General features: G+C 42.9%; 1 protein-coding gene across 5 annotated transcripts in view; it reads left to right on the top strand.

Annotated features, from left to right (window-relative positions):
* The window catches only part of pde1cb (phosphodiesterase 1C, calmodulin-dependent b), a 74,241-nt gene that overhangs the window by 11,584 nt on the left and 48,638 nt on the right, over positions 1–14,019 (top strand). For 4 of the 5 annotated variants that reach the window (XM_062405081.1, XM_062405079.1, XM_062405078.1 and 1 more), the window contains exons 1-3: positions 2,669–2,869; positions 4,402–4,452; positions 5,066–5,231. In XM_062405081.1, the coding sequence (XP_062261065.1) occupies positions 5,110–5,231 (122 nt within the window). In that variant the 5' untranslated portion in view covers positions 2,669–2,869; positions 4,402–4,452; positions 5,066–5,109. Of the gene's footprint in view, positions 1–2,668; positions 2,870–4,401; positions 4,453–5,065; positions 5,232–14,019 lie in introns of those variants that run through there. The other variant, XM_062405082.1, reaches the window with a different exon arrangement.

Below are 14,019 nucleotides of genomic sequence, written 5' to 3'. Positions count from 1 at the left end.
ACTGTCAGCTCATCTAGGGACAAGCTCTTTGTGCAGACGTGTCATTTTGTCGTGTTTTCGTTTAGTTTTTTCATCACGTCTTTTACTCTTAAAAGATATTTTGTTTAATCCTTTAAGTTTTTTTTTCTGTCACTTACTTTGAGCAAAAATCTGCATAAGAATCTGCATTCTTCTGTACATTGCATTTCCTAATTGATCTCATTGTACACACTCGATTCGCAGTCTTTTACTTCTCTATATTCTTCAATATTCTTCAAATCCAGAAATATGTGTAAAAATACACAACATCCTCAATTCTATATAATAAAAATATATATTACTGCGACGTAAGCAAGGCTGAATCAAACCTTTGACCATTTACTTTGATATTTTTATCTCTATCAAAATAACGTTAACTCTCACTTTCTGTCTCTCTCTCGTTTGTTGGAGAATTCAAATGTTGAGATGCTGGACCTGAGCAAGGTTTGGGTTGAAGCTCCTTCTCTGTGAACATCAAGGACCGTTGTCAGCCGAGCGTTCATAAAACAATTTGCTCTGTGAGAGGAGGAGCAGAACTTCTTGTTTCACTCCAGTGGAGCAAAACATATTAATGAACGTGCAAAATATAGACATATCCTACATTTTGGTAAGAAAAAAACAACAACACATTGGCGTGATGTTGTTGTGGCTAAATAAAATTGTGTGTCATCACCAAGGTAACAGCTGCACAAGTGGAGTGCAACCTGTTGACATGTACATGCTTTCAAAATGATAAAGTAGCATGAGGTTATGCTAAGACATGTTCTGAAACCAATTGGCAGCAAATGAAGATAAAAACGTGGAACAAAATCATTACCCAAACCAGAAAGACACTTGTAGCCGCAGGACTGTTGTATGTGTAGTTGATTGGATCAGTCCACAGGCACTGGGAGCTGCAGTGGCCCGTTGACCTTGTTTACCCTCACTGTTTGACCACGAGAGGTAAGATAAGGGTTAACTAAATCAAATAAGCCATATTCTTCAGAGGTGTGAACCAAGATTTTGACCCCCGAGTTAAAGACGAGTCATCCAAATTATTACAATTTACGGAAAAGGAAAAAAAGATGGATTTTGTCATAACAACTGAAAGTGAGACATTTACAAAATGTGTTTCATTACCTGTCTGTCATTCTGGCCTCCCAGAATCCCTTTGGGGCAGAGCAGCTGGAACGTATTGAATCGTGTTCATCTTTCCACAGTTATTGATGCTTTAATTAACTGTACATGCAGGATTGTTGTTATGAGCCTAAATCAAACATGATTGCTTGTATTAAACACAGAAAGATGATGTTGGGTCTACATCCTCTGTCAGGGAGCAGTGAGTGCTACAGTCATGCAGTGAGTGGGTGAGGCCACGTCCTGGAGCCTCTCATCTCCGTTTATCCCACAAACGCCAGTGTCCTCGAGCAGAGCGTGGCACCATCGCGAGGAGGAGGGTCCGCCCACCTCCAAGGCCGAGTTTAACACAATAACTTGTTCACTATTTGAGAGACAGAATACAAATGAGTGACTGCAGAAAGGAAAATGTTTGTACTTGAAGGTCAGTGTTTTCAGCTCCTCCGCTTCCTCTAAAGCTTCTTTCACAAACACACAAATGGAAAAGGCCAAAGCAACAACAATAGACACAGAGAAAACTCTAAATGTGTACCAAAGGACCAACTGCAGGAGCCCCGATGAGTAAACGTGAGGTTGTGTGAAGTAAACACATCATTGCCAAGAACAAAGAAAACCCGAGGAATTGTGAGTTTGTGGGAAACATCTTTTTTATTTTCACATACCGACAGGATGGGGTGGGGGGGGGGGGGGGGGGGCAGTTCTGGGTCCTCAGCAAGGGCAGCGAACTCTGATTGCTAATTAGTCCAAGTCAACTTTATTGTCAATCCTGTCATGTGGACAGGACGGAAATGCAGTTTCTACCTAATCTGTGGTTAAAAGTCAAGACACAAGCTCTGAATAGATAAGGAACACTTTCAACATATAAGCACACACTGGGATGGAGGTGTGGGTTCCTCCGGTCAATTACCTGAACCCTGAAATAGTTCACCGTCATTCCTGAAAAGAAGTTGTCGGAGCCAGTATGGCTGGGGTTTCATTTTGGTTTCATTTTGTTCAATAGTCTTTAAATGCTGCACTATTTTCCTTTTGACTATGTGTCTACATTTGTAAATACATTGAGTGCAATGGACCATTTTGACATGAAATAGTAGCTAAACACAGTTGTTACCCATCACATGAATTAAGGCTGTGCTCTATTTTTATTGAGCCTTAGTTAATGTGATGAGTGACACATACTTACCATTTAATGTCAAAATAGATGCAATGAAAAAGGTGTATTAACACGATTCTAATTCCTAGCAGGGTCAAATGGATAATCTGGGATAAAAAAAAAAAAAGGTTTTAGTGTTCTTAGTGCCGAAAAACAAAAGACTGCCTAAATGTGATAATCTGGGACGGGTCACTTTGTTAGAACATCACCTAATGTCCCAGATTACCCGGTTTCACCATATGTTGTGTTATTTGATGTCATATTTACACACACATGGCAAATAGAGCTGCTTCTGATTCTAAAACTGACTCAGGTTGCTTTGAGGGGAGGTATTTGTATGCCACACCACTAGGGGGCAATAACACGTTGGTGATGGGTCAAGCAATCAAGCGCTCAAGAGTCACCTGCGTTTGTCTGCGTGTGAGATCATGGATGTTGAGTTTGTTAACGCAAAGAATAAATACGGATTTACACAGTTATTTTCCTCAGTTACCAACAACTAAGAAACTGAGTTCTGCAGCTGGAGTAAAACCAGGAAGAAGTAAACCACAGAGAAATGACTTTTATTCACAACCTCAGCCTCAGGTAATGAACCAGGTCTCAATCTCAAGATGGCTGCCACCTCTCCTCACAATTTACACCATTACAAATGTTGTTAGGTAGGGGACGCCAAACATTTAGTAAATATTCTACCTGACTCCTATTTTCTTAAAACTGGACGTATCACCTGACTACTTTGGTCCAATAATGGTCCAGTGATCATTCCTGTAGTAAAAGTTCAGGCCTTAGTTGAAACCACAACCCTCATGATGGATGTTCTCTTTAAATACTGTGATTATTGTCCTGTTCTTTTTTAATGATGATATGCGCTCTTCCATAATCTATGGAGAATTAAACCCTGTGTGGCTATGGACATGTAAAATGGCTTAAACTTAACCGGAAAACAAAAAACGGAGGTCTGGAGAATCATTACACCTTGTTTTGTGTTTGTTTTTTTTTACCTTATAATAAATCCTTGTTTTATTACAATGTCTATTGTAAGGTACACATTTGTACAGTTTCTTGTTGTAAAGTGTTGACATGGATAAACTACAGTTTTATGCACATTTCCCAAAAATAATTATCCCAAAAAGAGGCAAACCAACCACAAAGAGACTCAACACGACCATTAAGTGGCTCTTCTCATTATCCCTCGATGGTTACGTGGCATCATTTCTTGCACCTGACTTTCCCCCTGTGAAAATTGGAGTCAGCATCTAGTGGCCAATTTGGAAAAATGCATTTCAGGTGCAGTATAAAACCAGAACCTGGGGCACAGCGCAATATGTTTTTTTTATGTGCAAAGTAAGCTTTAAAAATGTTACTCTTAGAACAGAGACTTTTGTGCAGTGTCAGTAATCGGGTGTGCGTTTGTCTTCCTCTCAGCAAACAGCAGTAAGTCGGCGTAGTCTCCTGAAGCTGCGGCTCAGTTACACGTTCAACAAGCAGTTCATTCAGAGAAGCTGCTCCCCTCATCCCCTCACCTGTTATTTTCTGGCTCAGTCATTATGCTGTTAGATCGAACGTCTCTGCTCTCAGGTTCACCATCAATGAGTTGTCCCCCCCCCCCCCTTCCCACAGCAGTTTTCTGTGAACTCTCCTCGCCGGCTGCTGGGTTAAGTGGACAGAGGTTCCTGCAGGGCACTGGTCTCTGAAGCGACAGCAATTATAGTACTTTCACAATGGCTTACATCGCACTTTGAGGAAATTGTGGTTTAATGGAAGAGTAAGTGACTCTGCACAAGGTTCACCTCCTCTATTATTGAGAGATGAGAAGACATAAAAACAGACATGCAGAAGAGACGTGTATATATGAAAGGAAATAAATGGTGAAGCCAGTGAGGGCAGCAAGCCGTCTCCTTACAATGTGTTTTGTGGGATTATGCATGTGACTCAGATGTGGAGGAATATGTGGCTGTCTGGCTATTTCTTTTTTCCCCCAGTTCCCCCATTGTGATATTAAGACAAACTGATGGGAAACAAACAAACATAAGATGAATTGAAAATAGTTGAAAACCACATTTTTTTTCACATTTTCTGACATCGCTTGATTCTCTCCCGTCTTTTTCATCCTCCAGTGGCAAATGAAGACGCAGAGAGCTCCACCAGACCCCAGGCCAGTTTTTCACGTGAGTCTCATTCTATATCTGTAATACTTCATTATTTACCACGTCGCTAAACTCACTCAAGTCAAATCATTCCACCTTTTTCGAGCTCAGCCTTGAGTAAATAAGAGATTTGCTTTTTTCGGCATTAAAAGTCATTTTAAATACTCTGGTCAAATATGTTGCTGCTGCTAACTATATAAAATATGACAGTTTCCTCTCTAACCTGCACCTCATCCTTTCACCAAGTTTGGTAGTTAATCCATCTTGTAGCTTTTGTGTATTCCTGCCAACAACCAATCCCAGATGAAAAGATAACCTGCTTGGAGGATGTCGAAATTGGCTGTGATCCAATGAAGGTCGATTAAACCCTCCTCTATGGCAAAGTCTACTCGTTGCAGTGGTAGTATTACTTCTCAAGACAAACTAGTATTGACAGCATACATCCACAAGGGGGCGGCATTATCAAGGCTCTTAAGTCTCTTTCTCCACCCTAGTCTGATTCTGAATAGTATGTAATTTGGCTTAATTGTATTTTTTGATGCTGTCAACAAAGCAAAGCTTGATTCTTGACCTTATACAAAACGACTGAAACACAAAGGAGACTTTGCTTTTTGTTTTTTTCTGTTGTCTGCAGGCTCAAAGTCCCAGAGTGCCTTGTGGAACGCCATCACCGCGGGGATGGGGATCAAAGGCAAAGAACTGAAGCCCCCCCTGAGCGACCTGCGAAGTCCTGAAGAGATTCTGGCCGACGAGCTTCCTGTCACAGATCAACCCGACGCCACAGAGAAGACGGCCATCAGGTTTGCCGACGCTAAAACCACACGAAAAGCAAATGGTTTACGGTTTATTATGCGTTCATTGACATAGAGTGAATCCACGGTCGGCCATTGACAGCCTTGTCCGGCTCATTATCTCCTACAGGTGTAATTTGCATATTGCATAGTGTCGATAAGGCTCTACAGCTGAACACAGGGAGGAAACGAGGCAACGTACACAATAAGGCGGTATTATTCTGCACTGTGTATATGTTGTGACTCTGATTAATGCATTCTTTATTAAGTTGGCAAGATTGGAACCTCTGCTTATCTTCTATGAAGAGGATAATCATCTGTGTCTGACATTTAGTACACACACACACACACACACACACACAAACAGTGGTAATTGCTATGTACGGCTGCTGACCTCAAGGGATGTGGGCATGATTGATTCCACCTTGATAACAAGGACTTCAAACCACCATTAACATAATTTGTTGTCACTTTGAGAATATTGAACGTCTTTTAACGCCTGATTCCAATTAACCTTGATGGCTCCGGAGACTGTTACAAATGCCGCAGGTGGCGAGAAATGATCATTTGTCAGAGGATGCTAAGAAGCCTCCTGGTGAGCGGTAGCAACCTTTTGATTGTATGCAAAATAGACAGGGAGTTATGGGGAGCTGATTTGTTCACTTCCTGTTTGAACATATTTGTGTTGCCAGCCTTCGCAGGCTACGAGATTGTAGAATCTCATCATGACTTGTTCGTCTCGTTTTTTCACTTCACGGTAACACGTGCTTCTCCTCTGGTGTTTCTCTGATATATATCAAATTACAGTGCCGTTGTTCTCAGCGATAGTCGCCCCCCCCTCTGAACACAGGATTATTTCTCTTTTTCAGAGTCACACGGTGACAAAGAGAAAGTGATTTTCCACCTGACTGGGCACAGCCTGTTCCCTCATTTAAAAGCCACAGCTCAGATTTGGAAGGAAAAACAAAGGCAGTTCAGGGCAGCTAAAAGACCCCTCGTCTTCCTCAGAGGAAAAAGGTAATTTGTCCGCAGTGACACGGACTGATTTCAGTGTCTTTTATCAAGACAAGTTCAGCTCGAATCAGAGCCGGGGAACAAACTCTAACCATGAGCTGAATGAAGCTAAATCTGCGGCTGAGGCTGAAAAACTTGTATTAATGACGACTGACCTTCAAGTTCTGATTCATTTCAGTTCCCCAAACAGTTTGATTAGAGGTACAATATCATATAACACAAGAAATTGTTTTATGTTTATTAAAGGAATTTGACGTGTGGAACAGGTTTTGAACCCGTTGAATTTAGGGATATACGAGCGCATATGGCTCATTGTAGTTAAGGACCACATGGCTCACATTTACCTGACTTCCATCTTCGTGCTTGTCTGGGAAATCCCACAAAGGTCAGGTGAAGTCTCCGGACAGGCCAACAGTGGTTAAGAGAGGGCAAATCCACACGGAGTCGTATGGATTTACAACTGAATGACAAATGGTAAGATTATGGTACAGGGTGATTAAACGACTGCGGACGACGATGTAATCCATAAAGTTATGTAACCACAGTGTCACCTCCGAGGCCAGAGCTGGCTGTTATCCTCCAGGAGATGATAATTAGATTTTATTGGCGAATGGAGAGGGGGATCACATGACGTGTAGCAGGGCAGGATGGGAGTGATGGCAGAGTTAGAGGACAGGAGGTACACGGGCCAGACGTTAACTGGGGAGGAATGAAGGTCAAATTCAGCTGAGGTCCAGGTGAATAAGGTGAAAATTACTTTTTTGAATGTGTCTTTTTTAAAAGTGCTGTTTCGATTAAACTCCAGTTGATTTCTTTTCAGTATATTTTTCCGTGTCCCTCGAAGCTGCCTGACTGGTTTTTTTTCTATTTTTTCTCGTCTACGTTCAGATCCTCTGAACGGTGCTGGACACTTCACATGCACAACAATTGGTGAAATTGTTTTTAGAGCTCAGCTGCTGTTAAAACACAGTTAAGTGCACGCTTAGTCACAGAGTGCGGCGACTGAAAATAGTATGGAGCCATTAGTGTATAACAACACGCTGACTCATCCGTGTGGCCGGTGCCGTGCTGTTATTCTCATTAGGGAAGCTGTAAGTATTTTGAATGGACTATGAGGTGGATTCATTCAGACGGTGAAACCAGTAATTGTATTAATGGTATTCTTGTATAAAGAGTGTTGTGTTATTGTTTTCCCTGAAGTCCACAAACGCCAACAATGTGCCGCTTGTAGCATCACTTCTAGTTAGCACACTACCGCCACTACACCACACAGCTGGCAGTTTGTCACATTATGGGATGATCAGATCCCAGTTTGTGTCCAGATGTCCACCTACTTACCTGTCTCTTTGGCTCTGCTGCATGTGTGGCCAACCTCCCCTGGGAAACACCTTGCTCTCCATCCAGTCTGCTAACAGGTGCTGACCTGTGTACCTGGAGAGCTTCCTGTCAGTCCTGACTTTCAGCTCCAGCAGCCACAGCTTGTTTAGTGGGACTCAGTGGATTCAAGTGGACTGGTCAAGGTCAACCAGCAGCTGCCAATCACTCACCCTTGATTTGCAGATGACCTTTATGTGGGTTTTGGCTTTTCCTCACCTCTACCAAAGGGGATGGCTTGCTTGGAAGCGGTGGTCTTCACAATCAATTATGTACTGTCTCTTTCCAGGTGCCTTTGTTCAGTGGAGGATGTGATCCAAGGTTCCAAGCTTTTGCCCCATACGTAGAGGCTGAAGCACCTTCACGAGACATCTTGTGTGTATTCCTTTACCTAATGTTTTTAACATTTGGAATTTGTTTCTCAGACAGAGATTTAAATTTCAGCATCTAAAACAATTACACAAATTGACGTGAATAGTCTGAATCATCAGATGGAGAGATAAGGGGCAGTCACACATGCAGCTCCTCCGTGGTCAGCAGTGTGATTTATTCACTGGTTAATTGGATGCAGTGTGCCGCTGTGAACTTTGCAGCTGATTAAGGCGGCCGTCTCCTCCGTGGCAGCCGGCAGTTTTGGAGCGTGACCCCTCCTTTGGCTGCAGCCGCAGGTTCACAGACCCCCACTGCCATCCCTTGTGCCGCAACAACCTCCATCACTAGCTTCACTATTCGGCTAATGAGGCTCTCCGCTGCCGGGTGTGACACTGGCTCACGGAGGCACATGGGCTAATGGCGGAACTATTCATTAAAACGACTGAAGTGTAACCTTACAGTTCTGATGTTCATGAGCTGCAATGCTGCTGTTTGCCTCATGATGCCACGTCTTCACAGATCCACTATGAGCCAGTATAAATCAACGAGAGCGTTCTCAACAATCGGAATCAAATACAGTTTGGTGTTACATAAAGATTGTACAAAGCCTTTGACCTCTGCCTCGATCGATATGTTTGTTTTTGTTTATCCCTCATCTGCCTACAACTTGTCAATAAGAAAAAAAAGTCTTTGGTTTTTGTTTTAAGAAAATGGATCAACAGAAACGCGTTGGGTTTGTTTGTACACCCATGATGTGAAGAGTCCTTTCCTTGTAGGCTTTGCACACACATCTTGTTGTTGCTTGGAGGGGATCTGGAGGTGGTGGTCGGCAGCAGTATTTTGTCTCCTCGGCATTAATTAGTTTGGCTGTTTGTCGGTTTGAGCCGTGTGAGTTACTGTGACTGTGCCGTTTCCTGAGCCTTGACCCTGAAGCGAACTCTTGGACAGGAAATCAACTCCTTTGTTTTTATGGCATGTCAGTAAAGAAACCCAATTAAAATGAGAAATTAAGCACGAAGACGTAATCACTTGTATCGACTAACACTGGCTGTTGAATGGCTCTTTTAAAAGAATGACTGAGCCAGGAAACCATTTTTTTAAAACATTGCATAAACTATATATTTGATAGTCAAGTCTAAAATAGTGCTCAAGGGACCTTTTTGATATTGACAGTGACTCAATGGCTTTAAAATTAGTGCAAGACCCGACTCGAGAGCTATGTATGCCTGTAAGCTGCTTTTTGTTTGGTGAGCCGTTCTTTTTATAGACTTCTCAGTTACTAAGCTTGCACATCCTGCTGAACTCTACCTGTGGAGTGTGGCTGGTTAGCAGTAGAGGTAAACCAGGAGTGAGTGAGAACATTGTAGTAATAAGTCAAAGTGACTAAAACAGATCTAAAAGTGGGAGTTAATATTGTGACATGGCGACAGAGAGATGCTAATGATGACCAGTGTCGGCTGAAGCAGGGGAAGTTTAAATAGATATTTTTGTGATAACATATTGGACATAAGGTTTAGGGTTGCAGTCAGATCAATACGACTAAGACTGTTAAGGTTTTGGCTGCTTTGAGCTACAAGCTAACGTGCAGAAGCCGGACGTCTGACCTGTAGGTGGTGCTCGATTAGATGTCAGGCACTCATCTGAATGACCATCTCACAAAGTGTTGAGCCAAATGAGGTTGATGAGATTTTCAATGATTTCGTGAACATTTCATATATTATACATAGATAAATTGTCATAAAACTTGCTACATAGTGTTTAACAATCTACTACAGGCTTTCTTTGCATGCAACATACTTCAGTGTCTTAAAAAAAATCATTATATTTGCTACAGTGACAGTTTAGACCACTATAACCACAGGGCTAGAAGAGAAGGCCTTGTTTAAATTGCCTCTATGCTGTGTGAGCCTGACTGTCGGTTCAGCAGCTGCATGCATCACATTTGACCTATGGGAATCTCTCTTAGGGATGAAGTAATAGGAACTCTCTCCTCTGGGGTATTTTTCCACCTCCATCATTCTCCAAATAAATAGAGCTTGATGGCCTCAATTTCTCCCACCCATCCTTCCATCTCCAATACATCCAGTACAAAGGGAGAAAATTAAGTATAGATGGGGAATCGTATTTTATGATAAATGATCTTCAGCCAAACGTGGTCATTACCGCTGAGGCGATGGCTATTTTGATGCATAGATATCCTCATCGAACCGCCAGGAAATCTAAATGAGATCTGAATTTTTCATGTACCTCCAAATGGCCGGCGCTCTTAATGTCTTGATTTGGATGTGTGAGCTTTGAGGGAGCCCGAGCTCAGAGGCAAGAATACGTCAGCAGCGCGTAGTTTCCAGCCGGTCCCTCCGTCATAGTCATGGGAACGAGTCATTTTCACCAGGATTGATTCATTAGTTCTTTTTTTGTGAGCAGTTGTTGTGATATTAATTAGTCTTGCAGGTATTTTGATTATTATCACGTGTACAAACCTGTTTTTGGCTCTTTTACTGGTTCATCTGTCTTGAACCTAAATAAAATGTGTTTGACTCATCCAATTTTTAATCACCCAAAAAGCAAAACCTTTATTCACATTCTTCAATGTTTTCATCTCCACGTTTGATATGCGAGTGTTACCATGTGACTACAGTGATGAATGTCTTTGCTTTGTTTGGACCCTTCACACTGCTAATTACTCTGTTTTCCACTCGGATTCTATTCGGCGTACGATTTTGTAAATGAGCGACAAGTGAAAGACTGCAGTGTATTCCTAATATTTCATCGCATTCCCTGCATGGTTGTAATTGTGTCCTCTCAGTTGGGCCCTTTCCCTGCAAGGTGTTTCATTCATCAGCCGGCAATGTAATTAAAATATTCGGAGATTCCTTTGGTACAAAAGCTGGAGGCCACATCTTTCTGAACAAGCTGCATTCTTGTTCCTGCTATTTCACGCACCAACTGAATGTGGGATGTTATAAATATTTTCTGTTTCAGACTTTAGAATCTTACTCGAGGTTTATTTTTCTAATCCAACATCTGTTATTGAGTTGCCGGACAAATAAAAACTTCAGGATAGGGATCTTTTGTCTGTCAAAGATAGTGATGACTCAGCCCAGTAGCCACCATTTCTCAAAGTATTCATACAATGTTTGCAATCAGTACAGGAAAAAATGCAGCCTTGAAGTTTTAAGGCAGAACAGTGAGGGTGAGGAGGTCTGGATGGTGAACAGCTGCGGAGAATATTACGCAGGAAAGAAAGCAGAGTGGGCTTCCTGTCAGATCCTGTCCTTGCACTTACTGTTTCTGCTTTCCTGCACAATGTTTCTCTGCAACCTTGACCAAGCGTTCTTGAAACAAATTGTTTTCTAACCTATGATTATTGTGGTTCTGCTCCTGGCATCCAAGGTTCACGGCGTGAGAAGCCAGTCATCATAGAAACAAGCAAAACAAGTAAATGGAGAGAAAAGCTATTGAGAGACAAGTGGAGCCTACTTTCTTACCTCCAATCAATGCATGAAACTAGAACTGGCACTAGAATACACATCAAATATGTATACATATGTATGCATTCTTTCTTTTCCCATATCCTGTCCTTCCAAGTTTTGTGGAAACCTTTTTGATATTGCTGCTATAAAAACAACAAACCAACAAACGGACCTGGGCAAAAATATGATGATGGTTATAAATGTGATTAAAGGATTGGAAGTTTGTGAAAAAAAATCTTGAAATGACCATTAGTTCTGGAGCTGGCATGGATCTGGGGTTTCGTGCGTTGTTCAACAATCTGGCAGATTCCTCAGTTGAGGGATACTGACACTTGAACAATAAATAAACCAATTGTTTATGTCTAATTAGCCATAGCTCAGTGATTTCAGTCCCTAAATGCAGACACACTTGAATTCAGGCCGGTTTGGTGAAGATATTTCCTGGAAAGTAACTTCCAGGCTCACATGGTGATGACTTGCATGTATCCAGGTAGATCCAGTTAATCTCAGCTACTGTAAACTACTGCATCCTGCTTTGCTTTTTTCCTTTTCCTGGGTAAACATTCACATTGACCTTCCTGCCACTTGCCGTGGTTTTGACAGAAACTTTCTCACCAGGCTCGACCTTGTTCAGTGACACACTTACACATACAGATGACAGGATGCTTCAGGTCCCTGGTGTGTAAACCTGTGAACAGAAAGCAGTGAAAATGTAAAGTTGCTCTCGTGGTTTCCCCTCGAGTTGACCCGTCAGCTCTGCCCTGGGGGCCAGCATACCTCCACGAGAGAGAGAGAGAGACATAGCACTGACACATTGATGAAGAGTGGATGGAAGAAAGCAGCCAGAAAGAGAAAAGAAAGTGAAAGGCATAGACATGGGGGGGAGAGAGAGAGAGAGAGAGAGAGAGAAGGAGACACAGATAAGTGCGCCTTTGAAGAGAACATCAGCAGGCGTCATGGCACTCAGGCAAACCTTTCTCCTCCCTCTGTACGGTGGCCCCATCTCAGTAGATGAAAGCAGGGGCCTCTTTGAGGTGGTGCCCTGGCATTATCCCTGCATCCTGCATCAAGTAATTGAAAGACCCGAGTGTATGGTAGGGGGCTCAGGGAGAAGGGGAGAGGCACCAGGCTGAGTCATCCCTGCAACTTTTGGACTGGCAGACAGTGAGGAGAGAGCAGTGGGTCCTCAGGGGTTTAGACCTTCAGTGAGCTGGGGACCGACAAAGAGGAAGAACAAGCAGTAGAAGAAGAAGTTTCATATGATTGCATACATCCCATCTGGTATCTGCTAATTCCAGAAATCTCTGCCTGTCGGTCTGTGGATCACATGCCCCCAGATGTGTTCATGTTGTCACCTTCACACTTATTTGCTGTTTAGGGGCCAAGAAAGTGCAGTGTGGAATTTAGTGTGAATTGGAACATTGCAGGTGAACATCCTTTTTGCGGTTTCAGAAAGAAATGTGCCACCAGCAAACAGCCCATTCCAAACAGGCAGTAGTAGTGTAATGTTTTTCAGGCTGACAGGGAGCCAGCTATGTTGCATGCACCCCCCGGGCAGCTGGCCTCTCAGTATTAACATGTTTATTATACAATTTATTTGGAACAAGACGAATGAATGCTAAGCTCCTACTGCTAGAGTCGCTGATTGAGCTTTTAGTATGGAAGGAGTATCACACATAATATATGCAGGACCTGGCGAGTTGTGATGGTTTATAAGGCTCATAAAAGGGTCTTAATTTTCAAGCTGGCCTGCTGCCAAGTTATCTGACCAAATGAAGCAGGAAGGACATTTGTGGTTGTAAAAATGTACCCCATGATATTTTGATGCTGCTGATGTTACAAAGATAAAACAGACTGAATAGTAGTGTATTTGTTGCAATGCTTTTATTTGGGGGGGTTGGGGACGGTCCTGAATACGATGGATCAGCGTAATCTCGGACAAATCAGTGTTGATGCCCTGTTGGCTCTATTTAATCCCCCTAGCAGCGAGACTTAATGTTTCACGTCAAATGTACGATCTGCATTTTGTGAGAGGAGCACATTGTCACATTGTCACATTGTCACAAGTTTGTGTTTGTTCCATGGCCTTCACCTTTCACACAAATGTATGTGAAGTGAAGAAAAGAGGACAAGAAGCTGTCGTGTCTCACAGGAAGAGATCCAGAAAGGTTTTCAGAAGCTGGAGCACTCACACCTTCGTCATCTCTCCTCCTAAAGGTCTCGTCCTCCTGTTCATCTCCGTCCCCGTTCGCCGTCCTCCCTCGCTCCCTCTGCTTTTTTTTTTCTTTCTTCCAGTGGATGACACAGAACATGGTTTCTCATTATCAGCCAGACTCCTCCCTCTCTTTGACTGCTGGTGTTTCTCCTCCCTCCCTCTTGTGCGGAGAGGCTCGGCAGTGAGCGTTAATCCGGATTGCTCTGCCCTGCCTGTCTGCATCCCGTCGTTGCTGGGAGAGCATGGCACGGCTCCAGGACCCCTGTCCTCACACAGGAGAGAAGTGAACGAGTGAGAGAGAGAGCAAGGGAGTGAGGGAGAGAGAGAGCGAGGGAGGGAGGGAGGGATA

Source organism: Platichthys flesus, chromosome 14 (genome assembly GCF_949316205.1).
Source record: "Platichthys flesus chromosome 14, fPlaFle2.1, whole genome shotgun sequence".
Lineage (NCBI taxonomy): Eukaryota > Metazoa > Chordata > Actinopteri > Pleuronectiformes > Pleuronectidae > Platichthys > Platichthys flesus.
The sequence above is the reverse complement of the archived record's forward strand: the minus strand, read 5'-3'. Positions and strand labels throughout refer to the sequence as shown.